This window comes from Equus quagga, chromosome 8 (genome assembly GCF_021613505.1).
Source record: "Equus quagga isolate Etosha38 chromosome 8, UCLA_HA_Equagga_1.0, whole genome shotgun sequence".
NCBI lineage: Eukaryota > Metazoa > Chordata > Mammalia > Perissodactyla > Equidae > Equus > Equus quagga.
Window position 1 is genome coordinate 70,308,203 of NC_060274.1, and position 26,119 is coordinate 70,334,321.

General features: G+C 36.6%; 2 protein-coding genes across 2 annotated transcripts; both read left to right on the forward strand.

The window, feature by feature from the left end:
• Positions 1-1,401: 1,401 nt before the first annotated feature.
• On the forward strand, positions 1,402-2,307 carry LOC124243497 (taste receptor type 2 member 7-like). The gene has a single exon (XM_046669097.1). The coding sequence runs from the start codon at positions 1,402-1,404 to the stop codon at positions 2,305-2,307; it is 906 nt and encodes a 301-aa protein (XP_046525053.1).
• Positions 2,308-19,144: 16,837 nt separating this feature from the next.
• LOC124243214 (uncharacterized) lies at positions 19,145-24,896 on the forward strand. Its single transcript, XM_046668790.1, is given in 7 exon segments — positions 19,145-19,258; positions 19,261-19,589; positions 22,359-22,420; positions 22,422-22,441; positions 23,642-23,784; positions 24,552-24,631; positions 24,843-24,896. Coding segments are annotated over 7 exon segments (768 nt in total). The 5' UTR covers positions 19,145-19,167; the 3' UTR covers positions 24,886-24,896.
• Positions 24,897-26,119: the final 1,223 nt, after the last annotated feature.

Consider the following 26,119-nt stretch of genomic DNA (forward strand, 5'->3'; position numbering starts at 1 on the left):
AGGAACCAAAGGTAAAATTGATGTATGGGTCATAAAACCAGCATTTTAGAAGAGATACAGGTGGGATAAATCTTGCTGCATTTTGGATAGCTGTGATGTGTAGAAGATGGGTGGGGAGGGTGACAAAGCTGGCCAGGGAATGTTACATAGGTAGCACTGACATTTGCTTTAATGTGCTAGAGGATGTACGTTCTCTGGATGACACTGGGAGGTTTCAAAAACCATGAATGGTGTGGACAGTGGGTGGCAAATCTAGTTCTTTGCTTTTTCTATTTTCATTACACTTACAATATTATTTCTTATTGAAAATATCTCAATGTCTTGTTGAAAATATTTCTTAATAGAATCATTATTTTCTTGTTGGGGTATACACAGGATAAGGACAGACCCTTAATAAGATTAACTTAGTGAACATTTGTTGATCTCTTAGTATGACCTAACCACTGAGCTAAGCACTTTGAGCACCCTATCTTATTTATAAAGTAGAAATGATTTATTTACGTTTTACATGTGATGTAACTAAAGTTTAGCAGGGGTGTGTGAACATCTCTTTGCAATGAAGTGGAGGAAGTTCATTTTAACTCATAGATGGCTCTGCCCTCTGCTGGTGGTAAGAAATTTTTGTGCCTTCTACCTTTTGAAATAATGCTCTTCAGCATGAGCATCAGACGGTGTCAGCATGTGGATTAATTATGCACTACTTTTATCCCTGCAGTGTCACTGTGGTTTGCTGAAATTCAGGTCAGAATTCTACCAAGAAGGCTTTGAAAATATGAGAGATCATTTAGTGAAATGAAGGATTCTTATATACAGTTAGATCCCAGGAAATGATTTTCAAGTCTGGAGAAGAAATTGTCTTTGGTGGGAATAGCAGGGGAGAAGGGAAGGGGAAAACTTATTAAAATGTCTTAGATTTATTTTTAGCAAAAAAAATGTGCTGAGGAAAAAGCCACATCTTGGGTTGGATACTTGTAGCAATAATAAGAAATAGTTGTCTGTCCCAAGGATGTGGCATTTGTCATTAGGAAAAAACAAAAGACAAAAAGGAAGTAGTAGTATCCTAAATAAAACATATTTATAATCGTATTTTTTGCAAAATTGAGTAAGAATGAGAACTGAATAATGCCAGTATGGAAGTTTTTCCTAGGATGTAATTGGAAGTCCTAGCCATTATTCAAATCTTTGGATTTGCATTCCCACAGTTTCATTTAAAGCGCACCAGATTCGGAAAATAATCCCTCTGATATTCTTCCTTGGAGGAAAAGTCTAGTGTAAGATTCTACTTATGATCTAGGAGTTGGCAGAGATCAGATTTCTCAGTGCTGTTATGTTCTAGCCACGAGATCGTCGGAAGGAGGTAACACCATCCAGAAGGAAAAGCTAAGATTTGTGGTAGGAAACATGGTCTCCCCTTTATCAGCTATTCTTCATGTTCTCATCATGTCAGCAGAATTTATCACAGGGATTACAGTAAATGGATTTCTTATAATCATCAACTGTCATGAATTGATCAAAAGCAGAAAGCTAACACCAATGCAACTCCTTTTTGTATGTATAGGGACGTCTAGATTTGGTCTGCAGATAGTGTTAATGGTACAGAGTTTCTTCTCTATCTTCTTCCCACTCTTATATGCTGTAAAAATTTATGGTCCAGTGATGATCTTCCTTTGGATGTTTTTTAGCTCTGTCAGTCTCTGGTTTGCCACCTGCTTGTCTGTATTTTACTGCCTCAAGATAGCAGGCTTCACCCAGTCCTATTTTCTTTGGCTGAAATTCAGAATCTCAAAGTTAATGCCTTGGCTGCTTCTGGGAAGCCTGCTGGCCTCCGTGAGCATTGCAGCTCTGTGTACGGAGGTAGATTACCCTCTACACGTGGGTGATATCCTCAGGAATACCACGCTAAAGAGAACGGAACTCAAGATAAAGCAAATTAGTGAAGTGCTTCTTGTCAACTTGGCATTGATATTTCCTCTGGCCATATTTGTGATGTGCACTTTTGTGTTATTCATTTCTCTCTATAAGCACACTCGTCGGATGCAAAAAGGACCTCATGGTTTCAGCAACGCCAGCACAGCAGCCCATATAAATGCATTAAGAACAGTAATAACATTCTTTTGCTTCTTTATTTCTTATTTTGCTGCCTTCATGACAAATATAACATTCAGTGTTCCTTACAGAAGTCAGAACTTCTTTGTGTTGAAGTTCATAATGGCAGCATATCCCTCTGGCCATTCGGTTATTATAATCTTGTATCATTCTAAGTTCCAACAACCATTCAGGAGACTTCTCTGCCTCAAAAAGAGTTAATGAAGAGGAGGACCAATGTAAGATCTTTCGTTTTTTCATGACATGGATTTAATGGACTTGTGTTTTGTTTTGTTTACTTTATATGCGTTTCGTGTGCTCTGTCTTTGGCAATTTCCTGCCCATCTACCACCCCCTGGACGTGTGAAGCACTATTTTGATGTTGGATATCTTTCTTTCTAGTGTTTATGTACTCAAAAATAGTATAATAGTAATCTATTTATATGTCTAGTACTTGCATTAGAGTACCAGTTGTGTTAGAAATCAGAAAAAATATTAAGACATCATTTGGCTAACCAACGTAGTTCTGTTGTCTGTCTTCCCAGGTCCTTGAGAATCTTCTGGTTTAGATGAGCAAAATCAGATTGATTTAGTCTAAGACTTTGAACAATGTAATAATTTGGCTATTTCGTTACACATAACTATTTCTCAAAGAGAGTCATTAGTGCAATTATTGTTAGAACGCAAATTATATGTTGAATGTGTATGTCAAGGCAGTGTATCCAGATATGCGGGTTAATGTCTTATTTTGCTTTTGATTTCAGTTACTTGTTCAAGTTGGTAAATGATAAGGTGCAAATAGAGCTGGCATGCATGTGCATATACACCCACAATCCAGGGTCTCCATTTTTCACAAGATGAAGAGATATTTTTCAGCCCCCAAAGTGTTAAACTTATGCTCAAAGAGAATGTGAGCGAGGTTGCTGACCATGAAGTCCCAGCAGGAAAACGTTCAACTGGTGTCTTAACCTCTTAACTGGTGTCTTAATTCCCTCCAACTGGGAATCTTGTCTAGGGTACGGCAGCAGCAAATGACTTGGAGATGTGAAGTAAAAGTTTTGAAATCTGTTGCTAGATTTGAACGGATTCTGCTCTTTTTTTTCCAATTATTTTATTGAAGTCATAATGATTTGTAACGCTGTGTCCTTTCAGTTGTGCATTATTGTTTATCCATTTCTGTGTAGACTACATCATGCTCACCACCATTAGTCTAATTTTTATCTGTCACTGTATATATGTGCCCCTTGACCCCCCTCACCTACCCTGCAAACCCCTTCCCGTCTGATCACCGCTAATCTGTTCTCTTTATTGAATGCATTCTGCTCTTTAAAGATCTTGAATAGTCTTGCTTTGGGGAAGGAAAATATTTTTTGCAATATCTTACATCCCAGGGTATCTATTTGAATCTGTGGAATCCTCATTAACTCTTAAGCAAACAAACAAAAAGGATGTATTATTTTAATTGTAAATAAATGTTAATTAAAGTGAATTATATGTCACCAGAATGAGAAAAAAGTAGATGTGTGTGTGCATATATGCACATGTATGTGTAAATTTTTTTACTTTACAAAATATTTTCACACACAATTGTTTATTTCATTCTCAGAACACTTTGTAAAGTTGGCAGTGAAATTATCTCGGTTGTACACTCGAAAAAGTAAAGTTTGGAGAGGTCATTGCACATGCGTAAGGTCACTCAACTACACTCAGTGGTGTAATTCAAACTCAAACCTGGCTCTTCTGTCTCGGAAGCCAGTACCCTCTCTGTTTGGTTTTATTTCCATTATTCTTTACAGTAACTTTAGATCCTGAAGCCCATGACAAGAAATGAAGTTCAGCTTATGACCTACGCTGTCCTGTGACCTTTCCCTATTATGGCTCTAGAAGGTCAATTAAAAAATATTTCACAAATCTCTGAATTAGTCTATCACTTGTTCAAGTTATTTATTTTCTATTTCATCTCATATTTGGTTTGCTAATAATCTGAAGTGATCTAAACATGGGTGCCCTAAATTACATTTTAGCATCGCTTGACCCACAAGGTTGGGAAATTGCTGTGCCAGTCCCACTTGCTATAGGTCAAGTGGGGCTAAACTCTCTGCTGGGAAAAACTGGTATTCACTATATTTATGTCCTGAGTTCTGGATGATTATGTGCCTGGAACTTACTCTTTAGATTATAGAACAGATCTATAAGCTTTTGCATCATCCTAGGGGAGCTCCACCACCCCTGGTCTCCAAGGCTGAGCTGAAAATCCCACTTGCGCTAGTGCCTAAGTTACACAGATCGTCATGGCAGAGATTTCCATACTGAGGTCTGATATCAATGGGTCACTTATATCCTCTACTATGTTTATTTTTTTTTTAATTTTAAATGTAATTTTAATACTTGTTTTTTCAATTATAAAATAATAAACTTGGGAAGATACAGAAATATAAGAAGGGAACATAATATAATCACAGGTAAAATTTTCATATACATTCTTCCAGAATTTGAAATATATATGCATATGTAAGTATCTATATGTGTGTGGATGTAATTTACTACATTATGGGGATCATGCTGTATATATATTTTATACTTTATAACTACATTTTCATTTAAATTACACATGAGAAATTTTGCATTTTTAATGGCTTTGTAATATTTCATTTTACGATATACCTTTGTTTTTTAACCGTTCCTCTATTATTAACCTGTATCTCCATCAACAAAGAAAACTATAGAGTTCAAAATAATGTTTATATTATTGAAGAAAAAAAGTTCCCCCAAACAAAAAATAAAACAAACAAAAAATGAAATAAACACGTACAATTAAAGAAAAAAGAGAATCTTTTATTATTTTACTATTTATACATGAATAACCAAATTGATGCTAAAGTCTTGAAAGATTTTGGCATGCAAATCCCTCGGCATGGTGCTGTAGGCATGGGAACCTGTGGCATGGGCCTGTTGGCATGGGAACCTTTTGTAATGATAGTATGGGCTGGGAATTCCTTGGAACGGTGCTGTGGCATGGCAGGCATTCTAAGATTTCATCAAGTCTGTATAAAGAGGCATCAATGCCTTTAAAAGGATTTTCAATAATCAGGTAATTATTTTTCTATTCCAGAATTGCTTTACTTTTTTGTGTATATTATCTCACCAATCCTCACAACCCTGATAGAAGATATTATTGTCTAGATTGAAGACGAGAAAATCTAAACTTGGAGAGACAAACAATTGGTTGCTTATCCAGACCTGAATCTCACCTTCTAAATCTAAATTTCATATTTTTCTTTTTCTAAATGTAATTGGGTATCAGAGTCACCTGGAAAATATCTTTAAATTGTAGATTCCCAGGCTTATCCTAGACATGCTGAATGTAGTCTCTGGGGATGGAGCCCGAGAATCTATATCATAAGCATCCCCAGGTAATTCTAATATAACTTGTTTCGGGACCAGAGCTTGTGGCACACCACATTACAGCATGTTAATGTTACTAATTGGAGCCTTAAAAATATATTCATGTCAATATGAAGTCTTTCTTAGGAGAAATTTTTAAAGGCATTTAAAAAACATTTTTTGCCTTTACAAAACATTCAAGTTATAACTCAGTCTTTTATTTAGACTGTTTTGGTTGGCAGGAATGGATTCACATTTTGGTCACCTAATGTAACAGGAGACATATGGAATGAAAAAGAAGAAACACTATCACTGAAATCCAGAAATAGAAGCTGAGACTGGCTGAGTCAAAGGCAACTCTACAGAGCTTAATAGCCACAATTGTTGGAACCTTCTCTAGTGCCATCCAATATTGAAACAACCTCTCTCTGCACATCTATTTTCCTTCTCTTCCTATAAAGATTCATTTTCTGCCTTTGATCTGTATCTTTTCTCTACTATATTTTTCACATTAGAGCTTCTGCTTATATGTAACTCCCACTCCATCATAAATACTACTTACTTTACCATTCTGGGCCTTAATCTACCTCGTGACTTCTCTCTAGTTATCTGTTATGCTTTAATTCTTATTGATTTGTGACTTGGCTATATTTCTCTCAATTCAAATTTTTCTAGAGTGAATCTTATAACACATTTGTCCTTATTGTGCGGCCATGTACTAGGAGCCCTGCTAAGACGAGGTACTGGCTATACTTGGATCAGGGGTCCAAGTCTGAACCAACCAGGTTCAATCTGGAAGGTGAAGCCACTGGTCTGCTTAGGGCTGTCCCTGTCCTGTCAGCTGGGCTATAAGCAGAGAAGTTTCTCTGAAAGCATCTTGGGGTAGTAGGCACCATTATTATCATGAATCTGTATGCTTCCGTAAGGCCTTGTTTTTTCAGGACTCAGGTAAGGCAAGGGATACCCATAGGTTCCATGAAGATTTTTCATATCACTGGGAGCTTGAAATCCACAAATAGGAGTTTGACTTATCTTCCCTCTATATTCTAGCTAATTTTATGTCAAAGAAGACTTGTAATATATGTTGAGGAGGTCTTTTACTCAACAGGACTATATGTACAGTACTCAGCAAATAAGTAAATCTTGAGAGTCAGTTATGTAGGCACACTGAGAGGTCCACATGTTCATATGTTTATAGTTCTTGGGTTTAATCACAGCTAATTCAAATTTCAAAAATGAGTTTGAGAACATCTATATTTGTTCTATTTCTTCTGGCTTCTTCTTCAGTAGACACAATTCTCACTCATCTCAACACTAGAATATTTATATTTAATTTATCAATAGCTTTAGCTTTAGCCATTGGAGTTAAGTTACTAGAGGGAAGGTTTTCCCGAGTCAAATATGACATCTTATACCTCTTCTGTGTGACACTACTTAAATGGTAAATCTTTTAAAACTTCAAAGCTTTCTCCCCACATACATACACATATATTCTAAAAGAATAAGAATTGCAAAATCCTATTGTTTAAGAACTCTTTCCCTTTTACAAGGCAAGCTTCCTGGATTTTGCTGAAGGGATAGACAGAGAAACTACCAATAACTTTCACATAAGTAATTTCAGGATTAAAAGAGATAATACAAATTTCTCATCATTGAGGTTATGAATGGACCATTCACAGCAATAGTGACAGCAAATGTTGATATGTCGTTATCAGAAAGAGGCATCTGGTAATAGCACGGCTTAGCTTTGTGTTAGTTACTTGACCCCTGATTCCATGGAGTAAAGAGAAGAGGTCAATTTCAATAAGGATGTGCACTCTGGAAGCTCTCTGTGTATGTGACTCGGATGAGATGAATCTCAGTATGAGAGCCAGCAAGGGACGAAATGAGAAAAATGACAGTGGGAAATCAAAGTATTTCATTACAACTTTGCAATTTTTATCCAGGACTCTGTTCCGTGTCACAGATTCCTCAGTTCAGGGGCTCCTTGACACTGGAAAATGATACCCAGATTCCATGCTTCAATTTGAGGGGACTGACTCATTAATGGAATTCTTCTTATGGCACTGTGCTATGAGACCATTCTATATATAAAAGACCAATGAAAAAAATATTTAAATGTTATAACTCAGGAAAATGATAATAAAAGTTGCCGTACAACATTTGCTGAGCACAAAGCATTTCAGGCTTCAAGTACATAACTCAAGTTATACTAATAATGATCTTTCAATATTATGCCAAATATTGTTCTCCAGTTTCCCTAGAGGTGCATATTTTCATAGAGGTGAAAGACAATGGAAATGGTAATTTATGGAAATTAGAGAAGATGGGGCTTTATGAGCTAAGTTTTCTCTATTATGATACCTAACTTTCAAATTTGTTTGCATTTTCAGAGACCCTTAGTTGTTCTGATGTTTTACTAATTAATGTAAAAACTTGCTAAGTCTATGCCTATGCCCACTTTTAAAAATATTACTTCCCCATTATGGTCTACTACAGTTTTTTCAATATATAGTTTCACAGAAGAAAAATAAAATGTTTTTTTTTCTTTAAATCATCTTAAAATCATTCATGGATTTTGTTTTCGCATTTCAAACATACACTAAGTTTTCTAAGGAATTTCTGTAGCTCTACCAGTATTCCCAAGTGTTCTAACATGTGCACTGTACCATGTTAAAGCTTCTATAATAATCTTAGTCATAAAATCACCTAAAGAAAACTGAATGATTTGCAACCAGATAAAAGAAATTTTAGAATCTATACTGGCAATTTCCTCACTATTCTCTAAAGCAGAGGTTCTGAAATTTAAATGACACTGGGATCACCGGGAGGGCTCATTAAAACAGATTGCTGTATCCCACCTCCAGAGTTTCTGACTCAGTAGGCTCTGAGTAGGGCCTGAGAATTAGCATTTCTAACAAGTTCCCAAATGATACTCATGCATGTGATCTGGGGACTAGACTTTAAGAACCACAGATTGAAGCAAACCTGGTGGCACAGTGGTTAAGTTCACATGCTCCTCTTCAGTGGCCTGGGGTTCACTGGTTCGGATCCCAGGCGTGGACCTATGCACCACTTATCAAACCAAGCTGTGGCAGGTGTCCCACATATAAAATAGAGGAGGGTGGGCACAGATGTTAGCTCAGGGCCACTCTTCCTCAGCAAAAAGAGGAGGATTTGTGGCAGATATTAGCTCAGGGCTAAGCTTCCTCAAAAAAAAAAAAAAAAACAAAAAAGAACCACTGATTTAGAGTAAACATACTGTAGAGACTAAGATTCTGGCCTCAGAGGCCAAATTCACTGGGTTTTCATCCTGGACTCCTGCTTATTAGCTGTATAACCTTAAGCAAGCCCTTAGACTCTTTCCTGCAGTTTCCTCGTCTGTCAAAGGAGATAACAAAAGTACCTACTCCCAGAAGTTGCTGTGAGATCAAGTGTATTAACAAGTGTAGAGCATGTGGAACAGCGCCTAGCACACAGCAAAGATCAGTTAGGCCCAAATACTTTATGAAGTCCAGAAAATTTTCAGTTGCCACTATGTGGAAAGCATGGAGATTATTTCTTAGATAAATTTCTCTACTGTTTCAAAGCTGGGCAAACAGAACTAAAATTCTATATTAGTACTTTGAGAAAAGAGGTAAAGTATATTTCAGTTTAGAATGACGAACAGGGTTAGTATTTTCATTCAGCATAAAAAGGAGTAGAAAAGTATTTTTGAATGCTATAAAAGGAAACAGACTGAATGGGGTGGTAAAACAAGAATTAGACCACCAGAGGATGACAAAAGGACCATAGCACCTGAGGATGGAAGTGAATGAAGGCACCAAGAAGCTGAGGGTGTGCTGGAAAGAGCGGTGAGAAGACAATGTTCGCCATTTTGCCTAGGTCCTTAGGAAAGGCCACTGAAACTCTGCTTCAGCTGTGGGATACTGTTGTGCATTGTAGGTGGTTGACCTGGTGAGTAAATATGGAACAAGATAAGTCTTTCTTTGAACCATCACTCACACTCCATCAAGGGAGCATGTTTTAATCGGGGTGACTTGAACATAGGTCACTGAAGGAGAAGGTCTCTAACCATAGTGAATTTGAGAGGCTCTTTGGGAGAAAGGAAAAAAAGACCCAAATACAAATCAACAGACAAGCTTTGAACATCAATTACACCAACCCAGGCAGTCTCAGGCTCAGTGCAGAGCAGCCAGATTTAGCCCAGGCATGGTGTGAATGCACACATATCTTTAGGCCTATTTTATTCACATATAGCCCTGTTCTGTAGATAAATTTACCATGAATGGATCTCCATTTCTGATAGCGATCAGAAAGTGTCAATTGCCTACAGCAATCACCAACCATCTGTTAGAAAACCTATTCTAGAATTTACTGAGGTTCTGTGATGCAACAAGCATGGCTGTCCTAAAACGCCCCTGAGAGCTCACCCTCATCTGCCAGGACAATGAGACTATTAGAACTGGGGGCTCCTCCCTCCTCCAATGAGATGAGTTGCTTCCAATCTGATACCCCCACTGGATTGTTAGCATTTTCCCTCAAAAAAATAGGAACGCAACTTTGCACAAAGGTTGTTAAAAGTCACCAGATGCCAAGCAGCTGGCTTTCCCAGACATTCCCATGAACACCTGGCATCCAAACTTAGTAAGGCTGGTGCCCAGATAACTTGTTAGTCAGTTTACTCTGCTCTCCCACCCCCATTGATAAAGTTGCTGTCAGATTTGCTCTGTAACAAAGGAGAACAACAGGAGGAAGAATTCCTATCACCCAGAATGTTCACCCACTGTGTGTTCCATGGGGTGCCCTGGCACTCATCACCTACCTAGAGGATATTAGGAGAATTGGAAAACTCAAGCCTTCTTTTGTCCTGATCTTTGGTTGTCAATTTCTTACCCTAATAAAATCCATTCCTTAACTCACACTGTATGACATGTTAGGTGGTGACCACAAAAAGGCATGCCTTGCACGACTGTGTCAAGGGTGAACTCAGGCAGGTCTAATCTCCAATATCCACTTATACAACCTCGTCCTCTCCCCAAGTTTTCAAAAGGGGAGCACCTCTTTTCTCACTGCCCACAGTTCTCTCATTGTTCTGAAATGTAACTCGTATGGTTTTATGGACCTGAATTCATGCAAATAACTGTGGTACTTTATTATCTCATCATCTGTCTCAAGCTTCAATTTGTTCCTTTTCATGTTTGCTATTTTCAGTGTGGAATTGTTCCCTTTGATAAAGAAGGAAATAAAATAGCAGTTAAACTGTTTACCTACTATACGGCATCCGTTAATATTATTCCTTCTGCTCAATTAAGGAAACTCTTTCACTGTTCTTTCCTTATTCTGAAGATAATTTAAAACCTATTTTACTCTCTTATTTAAGGACTATTTCAAACTACAGTTACTGGTTATATGACAAGATTATTACTACAATGAATTTTAAGTTAATTCATTTGTATCAACATATGTTATTCAAATAGCTTTTTCAAAAGTGTGCGTGTTCTTTAGTACCTGGAAACATAAAAGAGTGTTGGGTTTTTATTTGCCACACATGTTGGCTTCTCAATTTTGTGGAAGCTGAGCAACAGATCCTTGCTCATCTCATAGATATTCACGTGCAATAAAATTTTATTATACACTCAAAATAATCTACTTGAGAGTAGGTATTTTTGGTGCTTCTACATATAACTTGAGTCATTTAACTATGAAGTAATATTTTCTGATCAGAAAATTCCGCAAAAACATTCATGAAAGCATTAAAGAGAATTCCAGTAGTTTTCATGCTGTTCACCCATCCAAACCTCTTTCCCTTCCTCTCTTTTTTATTAAGAACTCGTCTGTCGTCGAGGATCAGAATTGATCTTAGACGCTCTAGAAATCTTCAGAGACACTTTCAAACATCAGGGATCTACCCCTCATTGATTTTCCATGAGACTAATTGTCACAACTTTTCACTTGGCATTTCGCACCTTGTCTTGTGATGCATTCTCATAGGTTTGCATCTTTTCTAGCTAATTATTTATCATTTTCTTGAAATCTGGGACCATGTTCTATGTATTTTGGCATCCCAGACAACTAATATTAATGAACTACACGTAAATAGGCACTTGAACATGTGCTTTTGAGAAAGAATCACATACATCTCAATGCAAAAAAAAAAAAGAGAGAGAGAAATAAAATCAGAAAGCATAAAGATAGGTTAATTTTATTTCCAAAAACTGTGAGAAATTGAGTTGCTCTACTATCATTACATGAAGAGAAATTATGATAAAATTGAACATTGAGGAAAACAGTACAGGCAAATTTGTCTTTGCGTCTCAGTGTACAAACTGGAAAAACATTATGAGTAATGCACTGCCACCCAGTGGCAAACTTTCACTTTAAATGAAACAGTAGTTAAAATAGTCAAGACTCCAGTCATTAGGGATCTTTTTTCAGGAAATTTTATACCCCATTAGAAAAATATGAGGAAAAGAGAAGTTAAGACTCAGGACATGAGCAACCTTGGACCAAATGAGAGTAAATAACTAGCCCAAATCAAACAAACAAACAAAAAACTGTAAAGAAAAAAGCAAAACCAAATTTTTTATGACATTTATAAGATAATTGGGAAGTTGGATATTGCCTGGATATTCAACGATAGCAATGAATTGATGTTTTTTACATATTATAACGACACTGTGCTTACATTTCAAAAATAAAAGCATTCTTATCTTTTAAGAGAAACATCTGAAATAATTACTGGTAAAATATGATCCTTCAAAATAATATTAGGCAAGGAGAGAGAGAAACTGGAGGTATATCCGAAGCATATATAAGCTATAAATTAATAATTACTTCAGCTGGGTGATGGTTACACGAGGAGTCACTATACAATTCTGTCTACTTTTGTGCAGGTTTGAAATTTTCTATAACAAAAAGTTTTTAAAAAATCTCACCAAGAGATATATTACCATTGAGTGTAGGATTTGATCAACAAAAGCGGAGCTTTCTCCATAAACTACACAGCAGAAATCGGTAGGTTAAGCCATAGGTTAGGAAGAAGAACTTAGAATCTTCGTTTGCCTTATAAAATGAACTTTGGAGAAATTAACTCAAAACTTCTTAAGTTGAAACTGCTTCTCAAATCATGTTTATATAAAATGTCAAACTCACACTGTCTTATAAGAGAGATTACTAAACAAATACAAAAGGTGAGTTATCGAGATATTTTTTAGTAAAACTGCGCTGGAATGCAATTATTCTCTCTCTCTCTTTCTGGATATTTACTGAGTATTGAGCTTCCCAGTATGTTGATTTTTCTAACCTTTCAGAAAACAGCGCAAGAGTCACTGCCTTGTTGCTAGGTTTTCAGCAACAATTAGAGGGCCTGCTTTCACTTTTTTTTCCTACTCTGACTGGAGTCCTTTAGAAAATTAATTCAGTTTCTTAGCAACTCAGATGGGTAAAACTATACTTTGGGTTCTTTTGTGAAGTAAAGGCTAAATGCTCCCCTTATAAACTACGTGTCGGCTTAGTCTTGCTCGGCCTTGCAGAAAAGATTTTTACAACAATCTCTCCGTTTCATATGGTGAGTGAAGTTAGCGATTTTCTAAGGAATGCTTCTGCTTTTGCTTTTGTTTTTAATTATTCTAGTTTGTCAATTTAACTGGCTCTTTGGAATCTAAGTATTTTATGAATTGAGATATATGAGATGAGTTCATTTATGAGAGAATATTTTTATATATGTCATTGTAAATAAGAAATCATGAAAAATATATTAATAAAGAGAAAGCCCAGGTGGAAATAAGTGCTGAATTTCCTTATAAACTTACAAATGTGCATGAATTTGCGGTCTGTGGAGTTCATTGTGATCTTAATGGCAGCCTATTTTATAATATTCTTTTCTTATGTTGGCAGCATTTGGGTACCAGGTATATATCTATGTCATTCCATCTATTTCTCTCTACCTCCCAAAATACATACTTAATGTTACAAAGTTAAACTCAGATATGTAAGGAAAAGAAGCTTAAATTTGCATACATTTGCTAACTGAACAAAGGAATTTCTTTCTAATTAGTAGACTATAAAAGCAGATAAAAGTATTTTGTGACTTTCTTTGGGCCAGCCCAGTGGCACAGTGGTTAAGTTCGTGTGCTCTGCTTTGGCAGCCCAGGGTTTGCTGGTTCAGATCCCAGGCGTGGACCTATGCACCGCTTATCAGGCTGTGCTGTGGTAGGCATCCCACGTATAAAGTAGAGGAAGATGGGCATGGATCTTGGCTCAGAGCCAATCTTCCTCAGCAAAAAGAGGAGGGTTGGCAGCAGATGTTAGCTCAGGGCTAAACTTCACCAAAAAAAAAAAAAAATTGTGACTTTCTAGTAGAAAATATTTGAGGAGGAAATTTAAAGGAAAGTTTATTTCTTATATTGCCCCTGTTATGAAGAAGCTTTTCATCATTTAGAAAAAATTATAATTGTATAGTTGTGATTTTAGATATAGTTTTCAAAAAGGGAACATCTGTAATTTTCAGAATTTGACAAACATAGAATTTCTAGTATTCTTCTTATCATTTAACCACATAGAATTTGCATTTTTGTAAGGTCGAAAAATGGTGGAATAACAAGAATTTCACATGGCACAGCCTAAAATATGCAGAATCCTGAATAGGGTTTGTAAATTTAGAAATTCTTGTCTCAATAATTTTATAATCTAATTTGGGGGCAGATTTTGTAAATAATTAACTTTAATACATGGTACATGGCAAAATGTACCTTCAAGTTCCACCGCTGTGTTCAGAAGGGGAGAGGAATCCTGATGGGGAGATCTGAGAAGGCTTTTATTGGAGGTGGCATTCAAACTGGTCCTTGGGAGAGAGGTATAATTTCGTAGATGGAGAATAACTGTGCCTAATGAATGCAGATGAAGCCATCTTTTATTTCCATTGAGATGTCTTGGCCAAAGTATAGCTTCTATAATATCAACATTTACCACTAAATCTGTGACTGAATGAGAATATTGCTAGTTTACCTTGCTTAATTTCTCAATCACACATCTTATAACTTTGTATTTCTCTGTGCCTTTGTTTTTTCCATGTAAAGTGAGGATTATGATGTGACCTTGCCATCACAGTCTTCATTCATTCAACTAGATCACTAGTTGATTTCTTTCTGCTGGGGTGCCCCGGGACTACAGTGACACATACTAACATGATTCAAATACTATAGAAGCCTAATTTTACACACATATTATTCAAAACAATATGTAATAATAAATTCACAAGATAAGGGCAACATGAAGTATCGTACAAAATTGAGGAAAATTTATTACCATTTTAAATATAACATAGGAACAATTTTTGGTAGCCAGGAAGCCCCGAGACATATATAGAGACAGACAGACAGGAGCATTAGTAGTGACAAGGTGACTGATAAGCACGTGTCCACTCCCAGCTACCTAGTCAAACAGAGGTCCAGACCAGCACTACATTCTCCAACCTCTTAGTTTGACGGCTGTCTAGCTTTCTTACTGCCTTGATGCTTGTTTTTTGTATCAATTAGATTTCCAAGGTCTTGACTTATTCTTATTCTTCCAGTTTGTGATCCTCCTGTCATCAATTTCTTTCCAGCTGTACATCCCGGTGAGATCTTTCACTGTCTCACTCACTGACATCCTCAACCTCAGTCTCTTTTCACTGCAACAGATTACCAAACCCTGACCAGGAATCAGTCCATTCATACGCTTTCTCTGTTCATGGAGCCGATTTCAGAGCCCTGCAGGAGACAGGTATATTCACAGTTTGGTCAAGGTTGAGACTTCAGTGCTCCTTGGAAGTTTAAAAATATGTTTCTATAGAAATGTGTAGGGCCATGGGTGAGGCAAGAGTGTTAGAAGGCGCGTACCTGGAACAAATTAACCACTGACTGTCAAGGATTTGATTTTCATCAACTCCTAGTGCGTTGGGTGGGTCAGGGTTGAAGTCACATTAACCAGGTTCAGAAGAGCCCAACATGAAAACCAAACATGGACATTTCTTAACTTACGCAAAAAATAAACCAAACTAATACATATTTTCTTTCTAGCTCATTATCTTCCAGTAGATTACTGTACATGTGAAGTCAGATTATCATCTGAGGGTGATTTAGTGAAAATAAAATCAGAAAAAGGATAATTAATTATGTGGTTTATATGTTAAATGTCCTCAGCTTATGAGAAGTCATGCTTCAATCTCCTCAGTATAGCTAGATATGATAAGGGAAATAAAAATATCAGATATGGGCTAGGGTACTCTTCTCCCTGGAAGAATCTTGGAAGGGTACTGCCAACCTCAAAACTCCCATTTTTTTTTAGTATCTTTTACTGACAAACCTTTTTAAATTCTATGCAGACATTCCTATGGTTTACAGTATAATATAGAAGCAGGAAATTAAGATTTTTGTTATTTAACTTCTTACCCTTTATATTTTTAGCATTACTGAGAGAATAGTAAACCTACATCCTTATATACACATACTTTGTTAATTAATGTGGGGTTTTAATGATTAAGTTTATTTTACAATAATTTTTATAGGCTGTCAGTAGCTCCCTATTCATCAAACCTGCTTTATTTTTAATGTATTATTTAGCAACAGAGGATAATATATTTTCAAACACTTGGTGAATTTCTAGTTTTCTCACTCAAATATTAAGCACCACTCTTTTTTCATTTTTTTTTTTTTATTGTAGTAAGAATATTTAACAGGAGATCTACCCTCTTCACAAATGTTTAAGCGCACAGTGGGGTATTACTACAGGCACAGTGCTGTGTAGCAGATCTCTAGAACTTGCTCATCTTGCATAGCTGAAACTTTCTAACTGTTAAACAGTAGCTCCTCATTTCCCCTCAGCCTCTGGCAACCGCCGTTCTAATCTCTGTTTCTTTGAGTTTGACTATTCTCGATTTCTCATATAAACCGAATGATGTAGTATTTGTCCTTCTGTGACTGGCTTATTCCACTTAGAATAGTGTCCTCCAAGTTCATCCATGTTGCTGCATCTGGCAGAATTTTCTTCTTTTTTAAGGCTGATTAATAGTCCATTTTGTGTAGATACAACATTTTCTTTATCCGTTCATCCATCAGTGGAAATTTGGATTATTTCTACATCTTAGTTATTGTAAGTAATGCTGCCATGAACATGAGAATGCAGATGTCTCTTCAAGATCCAGATTTCAACTCCTTTGGAATAAATACCCAGAAGCGTATACTGGATCATACAGCAGTTCTAGTTTTAATTTTCTGGGGAACCGCCACATTGTTTTCCATAGTTGCTGCACTGTTTTATATGCTCACCAAAAGTACAAAAGTGTTCCAATTTCTCCACATCCTCACTAACACTTACTGTCCTTTGTTTTTTTGATTATAAACATCCTAACAGGTGTGAAGAGATATCTCATGGTTTTAATTTGCATGTCCTGGATGATTAGTAATATTAAGCATCTTTTCATATACCTGTTGGCCATTCGTATGTCTTCTTTGGAGAAATATCTATTCAAGTCTTTAGCCCATTTTTTTAATCAGGCTATTTGTTTTTGTTGCAATTGAGTCATAGGAGTTCCTTATCTAATGAGGATATCAACATCATGTCAGATAAATGTTTGCAAATATCTTCTCGCATTCCATAAGTTGCCTTTTCACTCTGCTGATTACTTCCTTTGCTGCACAGGTTTCCCATTCTCTTGACCATTTTTCTTTCTGCAAAACTTAAGAGCTCAATTAGGTAACACCTATGACTTATTCCTTCTGTTTCCCAGAAAAAGTTAGTCTTTTACATTTATTGAAATTTATCCAACTTGATTTATGGTTAATTTGTTTTTTCTAGTTGAGATAAAATTCACATAACATAATTTCACTGATTACTATTTTAAAGTATACAATTTAGTAGTTTTTAGTATATTCATAATCTTGTGCAACCATCACCACTATCTATTTCCAGAACATGTCCATCACCCCAAAAAGAAATCTTGTACCTGTTAGCAGTCGGTCCCAGTTCCCTCTTCCCCACATCCTCTGGCAAAAATAATTTTTTTTATTGTAAGCAACTGAGTTTGTGGATAGTTTATTATATGGCATTATTACAGCAAAAGCTGGCCTTAGCCACAAGCCTAAACTTTTAGTTATATAATGCACATATATTTTGTATAAATCTATTATGATGATCTTCTTCCATAAACTGTTCCTCCTCTTGTATTTATTATCTTGGTTAAGAAATTTTGCATTAGCTTTGATTCATTAAAACTCCTTGGCATAACATAAAAGACCTTTGCTAATATAACCTAAAATGATTTTTCTAGCTTTATATATCACACCATTTTCCACTGCCTCCTCACATATATAGGCTATGCTCCTGCCACATTGTGCCTTTTGCTTTTTTCTCAGTGTGGCATAGTCATTTTAAAAAAATAAAAATATTTATATTAGAATTTGAAAAACAATTCATTTTATTTTACAAAGTATTTATTATTGATTTTTAAAAGTTGACACTTTCAATGTATCCCCAAAGTAGTTTCTCTTCATTTACAACATTAACTTACTGCATAATGGCATTTAGAATTTTAAAGATCCTTTATTTGATGTTATCAAACAACAAGAAACTCTCGCACAAGACTAGGAAATTCATTCCACCTTAGGTCCTTATTCCCTGGGAACCAGCATTGTCATGTTATTTCCACTTGGCCAAATATACTTTAACTGGCAATTATCCCTCTTTCCAAAGAGGTTGTAAATTTATTGGCATTTCCAGTAACATATTGACAAAGTCACTAAATCCTAGAAGTGTACTGATAATTTCTTTGATAATTTCTTTGGTCAGCAAAAAGCAAATCCATGATTCTTAACAGCAGATTCCAAATAGCAGTAGCTACAATGTGCTTGTGATGGTTTAGGTGGCCGTAGATATCATAGAATTAGCTTATGACAAATTTTACATATTTCCTGTGCCCTGGTGAAACGTTGTTTCCTTCCTTTACGACCTGGAATATTTCTAATAATCCTTCAAGATCTGTCCAAATGCCAATTTTTCTTTTGACGTCACTTCTATTTTCCTGATAGAGTTAGCTGACCACTCTCCTTGCTTCTCATAACACTATTGTAATATCTATCACATTACATAGGTTTTACTTTTTGTTTTCATGTCTTTTTCCCAAGTACTTAAGGACATGAATTTTTTTGAAGAGGAAGAAGATTAGCCCTGAGCTAACATCTGCTGCCAATCCTCCTCTTTTTGCTGAGGAAGATTGGCCCTGAGCTAACATCTGTGCCCATCTTCCTCTACTTTATATGTGGGATGCCTGCCATAGCATGGCTTGATGGTGTGTACGTCTGCACCTGGGATCTGAACCCATGAACCCTGGGCCACCGAAGTGGAATGTGCAAACTTAACCGATAAGCCACCTGGCCAGACCCAGAACATGGATTTTAAGTTAATCATTTTTGAATTCCTAGCCCCTAGCACAGTGACTGCTGTGACAAAGGTGCTGAATAATATGTGCAGCAGCCATGATGCTTTCCCTCCCCTCCACACACACCCCTTGTCATTTCTGAGCTTTTTTCTGCTTCATAAATCTTTCAGAGATTACCTTAGCCTGGAGAGAAAATATTCGATACGTCATTGCTATAGTGGCATACCTCACCAATTTCCATGTCTGTTGCAGATTCCTACATGTGAAAATCCCTCCACCTAATGTATCTTGAGGCCCAGAAAGGCAGGAGAGGCAGGGATCTTGCAAAGAGGCTGCAGCATCCCACACAAAATCTCAGTGCCAAATGGAAAAAAATCTCCTGCCACCACCACAACCGGAAATGAAAGTCAACGTATGGGAAATAAAGCCTCCTGATTTTAGTTACAAACTGTATAAATCTATGAGATGTCCAGAAAAACCATCAAGGACCATGAAGGAAGAACAAAAGAGAAAAAAAAGCAATTTTCAAGAAACAGTGCATCACCTGCCCAGTATAAGGAAGCATCCTGAGAAGGCCGCACCTCCCAAGTTTATAACTACATTCCCACATGTGGATTCACACAAAGCGAACTTAATGTTTGTGAAGAGTGGAAAATATCCAAATGGTGTATACTTCAATCCAAAACCACATGACTTTAGACAGGTACATAGGAGCATTTGATTCTAAGTAATTAACAGAAGATAAGGGGAAATATATATTATTTTTAATTCATTTCTTAATTATAACAACTATTACATGAGCAAAAAGATATGTGGATATAATAGGTATAAAGCTGCATCTTTCTTTCTCAGGGAACAATACAATTCAGATTCAGCAATAAATGACAGAGGAGAGAGGTAAGATCGTGGTTAATGTTTCTGATTTTATCTCCCAGGTGGAATCACTGACTCTGGGATGACTTTTCCTAGTTTTGAGGAGAACAGTTTGAACTTAGATGTGATTGGAGAACAGGCCTGAGTTGCCAGGAGTGTACAATCTAGTAGTAATGAAATCAATTCGTGAAAGGAATGGATGAATGAATGGAAATTGACAAAGAGGGGTATTATATTGCTTTAATGAATTTTTCTAAGGATTAACAATTTAAATAATGTGGAGGCTAAAATTAGCTTTATAATTTAAAACAGTGGTGGGGAATATATATTTAAGGAGATGCAAATGATGTCAAAATATAATTCCACTAGAATATAAAGATGTCCTATACTTAGGTCTTTAATTTAACACATAAGTATGTCTCTTGCCAGGTAAGAAGAAAAAGAATAAGACTGATAACACAAAAAAAGAGTAGCTAGAAAAAAGAATGAATTTATTTCAGGGGGAAAATATAGGAAAGTGGGTAAGAGCGTGGGCTCTGGGATCAGACTATCCGTGTTCTCTTACTTTCTAATAATTTTAGACACGTTATTAAGCCTCTTTCCTTATTTATAACATGAAATAAAAATACCACACATTTCATATAGTTATTTTAAATAATGGAGACAATTATATATAAAGTACATACAACAGGGTCTAGAATATCGAGGCATTTAATGAATGCTAACTCTTAAGAGTTATTAAGATAAAAATTGGGAGATCCAGAAAGCCTCAGCCCATAACCTTCTTTTCTTGTTCGGGGTATCTGATCACTTCTATTTATGGCAAATGAATTATGCTACCTTTTGGAGATGAGGGGAAGTCAACCAAATATCAAATGTCATCGTTTCAGTTAAATATTTCACTTGGGTGAGATTACAAAACTTGGGTAAGTAAAGTTACTAGACTTGGATAAGTAAAATTCAAGGAATGAGAGACATTTTTATTTTTTTACTTTTTCTTTATTTTATTTCTTTATGTTTTTGAGGAAGATTAGCCCTGAGCTAACATCTGCTGCCAATCCTCTTTTTCGCTGAGGAAGACTGGCCCTGCACTAACATCTGTGCCCATCTTCCTCTACTTTATATGTGGGATGGCTGCCACAGCATGGCCTGACAAGCAGTGCATATGTCTGCACCCAGGATCCGAACTAGCAAACCCCAGGCCGCCGAAGCGGAATGTGCAAACTTAACCACTGCACCACCAGGCTGGCCTCAGGACATTTTTATCCTAATCAAATTAATTTGTTTCTATAAATAAGAGTGAATTGAAGGCAGCACGATATAAATTGTGCAACCACCAGATGTCAGTATCGTTACAAATTGAACTTCAACTGAAGAATTTTTAAAGATTTTATTTTTCCTTTTTCTCCCCAAAGCCTCCAGGTACATAGTTGTGTATTTTTAGTTGTGGGTCTTTCTAGTTGTGGCGTGTGGGACACCACCTCAGCATGGCTTGATGAGTGGTGCCACGTCCGCACCCAGGACTCGAACCGGCAAAAGCCTGGGCCACCAAAACAGAGTGGGAGAACCACCCAGCCACCGGGCCAGCCCCAACAACTGAAGAATTTCTGAAACTAACCTGGCCTCACTTTGTATTTAATTAAAGACTGAAAAATCTTATATTAGAGAGTTTCCTTCTTTGAGACTTTTAATATTTTCCTTTTTGCTTGATGCAGGACCTAGAGTCACTCACTAAGAAGAGAACCCTGTCTAACTTCTGCTTGACCCCCGAAGTTCACTCTTTTGTGCCACATTGATTCAGCTTTCAAGCAGACATGATGTTTTATTTTATTTGTTTCTGGAAGGGTACAAATTCTATTTCAGTTCAAATTGGCTCATTTAAACCATCTTAAAAAACCTACTTTGGGGGCTGGCCCCATGCCCAAGTGGTTAAGTTTATGAGCTCTGCTTTGACTGCCTGGGGTTCAATGGTTCAGATCCTGGGAGTGAACCCACGCACCACTCCTCAGGTTATAGTGTGGCAGCGTCCCACATAGAAGAACTAGAATGACCTACAACTAGGATATACAATTATGTACTGGGGCTTTGGGGAGAAAAAAAAAAAAAGAAGAGAATTGGCAACAGATGTTAGCTCAGGGCCAATCTTCCTTACCAAACAAACAAACAAACAAACAAAACCTACTTTGTTTTATAACTTACTAAAATTAATCAATATTTACTCTATTCTAGGCTCGGCAAATTATTTTAGCTGTGTTCAATATGTTTTTTATATCCCTGAAATAAGTTCAGCTGCAGAAATATAACATGTAACTCTATGTGCATTTAAGTTGCCAAATTTTGAATAGATTCCCTTAATTTCTTCTTATTTAAAATACTATTTCTGATTTATTTACACAAGAATAATTGAAGTGCTCTGCTCCGTTTGAAAGAAAATTAGATTTTCTTTCAAATTTTCACATGCTAGTTTTAAATGCTACAATAAAATCCTCAAAATTGCATTTTGCCAATGAAATATTTATTATTTGGAAAAATCAAATTTGAAATACAATAAGAAGCAGTATTTATTAGTAATAGTACAATCTTCTCTTTACATATGTAGTACCAACGTAATTTACCGAACTTTGTGACAACTTATGAACGGGATCCTTTTGGATTAAAATTTGTCACAACACTTAAGTGTAGGTAAGTCATTATAGCAAAGTTATAAATGTGGTAAAAAAATAAACTTTCTGCATTATATTTTAATAGTTAAAAAGACATATAACTAAAAAGGTGCTTGTTTAATTATCACCTTTAACAAAATGGTAAATTTTTGAATGTCCAGTTAATTAATGGCAACAATCCATTTACTTTGTTACCCACAACTTTTAATTTATTATTGAAGTTGAATTTGTAATTCAATGTATTGCGTGTGGAGAACTGACTGAGTTAGTGCTTAAGAGGGTAGACCCTGGAAGCAAGCTGCATAGCTTTGAATCTTAGCTTCACTGCCCCAAATTATCTAAGCTGTCTATCTCTTGGTTTCTCCATCTGTAAATGGAGATGGTAATAATTGAATTTACATCATAGAATTATTGTGAAGATTAAATCTGTTATACCACATGAAAGCCCTAAGTTAATAATGGATGTAAAGTATGTGTTGTCTGGCACACGGTAAAGACACATCATTATTATCATGGTGCCATCTGTACGGTGTTTATCTAGACTTAAGGTGCATTGTCCAGCATTCCTTATTTGGACAAGGGTGAATAATACATGAGTGCTAGATTTACATATTATAATTACATATCAATTATTAGCAAAATAATAAGATATTAACAGTATTGTCTCTAGATAATGGGATAATAGTTTAATTTTATTTTCTTCTTTTCAAAATGAGAGGAAATAGTTTTATAATTGTAAAATTAAGATGATTCATTTGCAAACAATGTACACATTTTAGCATGGATTATTTTGATAAAAGCCTTGTCTAAGTTTGTAATAAAATGGAACATGTCAACTTCCCTTATTTGCTCTGTGAGTAAGTCATGATGGAAGAAAATGCCAGGGATATTTTACAAGACCCAGCCTCTGATCTCAAGAAGTGTCTAAGTAAACCATAAGGTACAATGCAAAATATGCTATTAAGTCACAAAGCACCATTAAAAAGAAGCTTTCAGGGAAATAAAGTGGGATTTGAATTGGAGTTTGAAGAAGGAGGACATTAATTCCAGCATAAATAGCAAAAAGGATAAGCAAATTTTATTTAGATTTGCATTTGTAAATTGTCCAGCAATTTACTACCCTGAGTCTTGATCTCCAAAATGATACCACCTTCTGTGAGACACCAGGAACAAGGACTTGTGTAATGGCTAAGCTTCTCATTTGTCTTCGTATCTCCAGCACATGGGTGCCAGTTGCTGAAAGATGATGAACACAAGAACAGTATGGAAAGATTTATCACCTACAAGCCTCGGGAACGCACTTGGGATTCAAAACTAATTTTACCAAAAGCCCCGTGGCCGGTTAGATCTGGTTCCTACACGGTGAGTTTGACCCTTTCCTGACAGCTGTTGGGAAATGTCTCCAATACTGTTGTTAACAATTGCTTTAATGCAGGAGTTTTTAATTTGCTGTTAGTGTATATAGTGAAAGATGTTCCTATTTTAATCAGTAAAGCATGCAGGGGCCAGCCCCATAGACTAGTGGTTAAGTTCTACGTGCTCAGTTCCCTGGGTGGGGTGGGGGCGGTTGGGGATGGGACCTACATCACTCATTGGCAGCCATGCTGTGGCAGGGACCTACACACAAAATAGAGTAAGATTGACACAGGTGTTAGCTCAGGGCGAATCTTCCTCAGCAAAACGAAAAAAAATAAAGCACACAGATCTCTGTTTTTTTCTTAGAATGCAAATAGTAGATTATCTAGAATTTTGGATTTTCTTTTTTATTACAAGAATAGTTGGTATGGTCAATTGATTCCTCCCTGAATATTGGGAGGAATTTCCCCCAAATTTACTCCCATCTCATTTGGAGCAGCCCATTCTGAGTGAACTGCACTTAAGTAAGAAGGGCTGACAAGAGGACTCTGTCATACACTCATAAGAAAGATGCTGAGCAAACATATTTTTACCATAGCTCAAATTCTACTCTTTATAGCCCTGTATGTCCAAGCAGAACAGATGTGCTTTTGTCCTACAGAGCAAGCTTTCAAAGCAAAGATTACTAAATAACAATCAAAAAAAAGATAAACAGTGATTAAAGTCAATACATGTTTGCTTTTGCTAACATCCTCTGTACCATCTTCTTTAAGAGACATAGACGGCAGCGGGATGCGTACAGTGCATTTATGGATCGTGTAGAAGAAAAGTTTACCAAGACATGTAAGCAGAGGTGGGCAAAAGTTTTAAGATTTGTTGTTGAACACTTACAACAACTCTTTAGAATTACTACTCAAACGACTGTTTTCAATACTGTACTTTATCCTACAGAAGCTCTACTATCATAGGAACTATAAAGGAAGTATTTGCACGGTGCTTAAACAATTTTAAGTGGAGTCTATAAGAATCCAGTCCCTTGATCAGATAATTATTATTTTTCCTAGGTTTCAGTGGAATTCTGGAAAACTACCAGTGATGATGTCCTAATTTCAGGCTTCAGAAACACTGTGGGTGCCGCCCACATCCCCTCAGTCTTTGTCATTCCCCACATTTCTGCCTAACCTCCAAAGATCAGCATCTGCGTCTCTTTGCCCCAGGGCTTTCTCTGGCTGTTGGAGCTGCCCACAGCCGGTCAGACTGTTGGAGGTTTACCATCTCCCAGCAGAAGGCCTCAAGCAATAACTGAGTTGATTGTTTTACATCGTTCACCAGATCTGCCCGAGGGCTTAAACTCCAGTTGACCCGGTAGTTACTTGCATGTTGTTGGCTTCCTTCCTTTTCCCTTCTCGCCTGCCCACACTCTTACCTTCATTTTGGGGATCACCTCTGGTTTCTCTAGAATCCCTGTTAAATATCTGCTTCAGAGGAAACTTAAATCAAGACACCGGGAGACAGTATAATGACAGACAGAAGCCCAAAAGCCTGGCTTCGAATCACAGCCTTGCCACATAATCTTGGACAGGTCACTCTTCCTCAGTTCTTTACCTGCAATTTGGAAATAGTGTGTACTAAGACACAGACAAGCGGGATCTGAGTGACATTATGTCTTGTAACTCCTCTTACCTCTCTTTATTCACTTGTCAACATCATCTATGGAAAGAGCATGAAAGGGGAGATTAACATAATGGACAGAGTTTGGGCTTTGGGTTTGGTCAAAATGGATTCAAATTCTAACCAAACCACCCATAACTGTGTAGTCTTGGATGATTTGCTTAAGTTTCCTGAACCAATCTTTCTGGGGTTTTAGGAGAATTAAATAAAAATGTGTATATAAACTGCTTGAAAAGTCCTTCATATCTTCTGAATTCACTTATTGTTGATTATTATTGTTAACGAAAATATAGAGATATAGCTTTGCATGACCATGGGAAAGTTACTTAACTGTCTGTGGCTCAGTTTTCTCATCTGTAAAATGACAATAATAATCATACCAACTTCATAAAGTTGTTATGAAAAATCAAAAGTTTGTATTTGCAAAACACTTGGAACATAGCACATGACACTTAGTAATTGTTATATAACTATCTTATGAATAAAAACTCAACAACTATGCATTTGTGTCTACAAAAGAAAATATCTACAGTGTCTAGGGACTAGCCAAGTCAAGGGTTGACTGAAAGATGAGAGAAAGAGGATGAGAGAGAGACAGAGAGAGGCTCCTCAGAAAGATTAGTAAGATTAGACTCGTGTAAACGAGGGGACTCCAGGGAGCAGAGAGCCA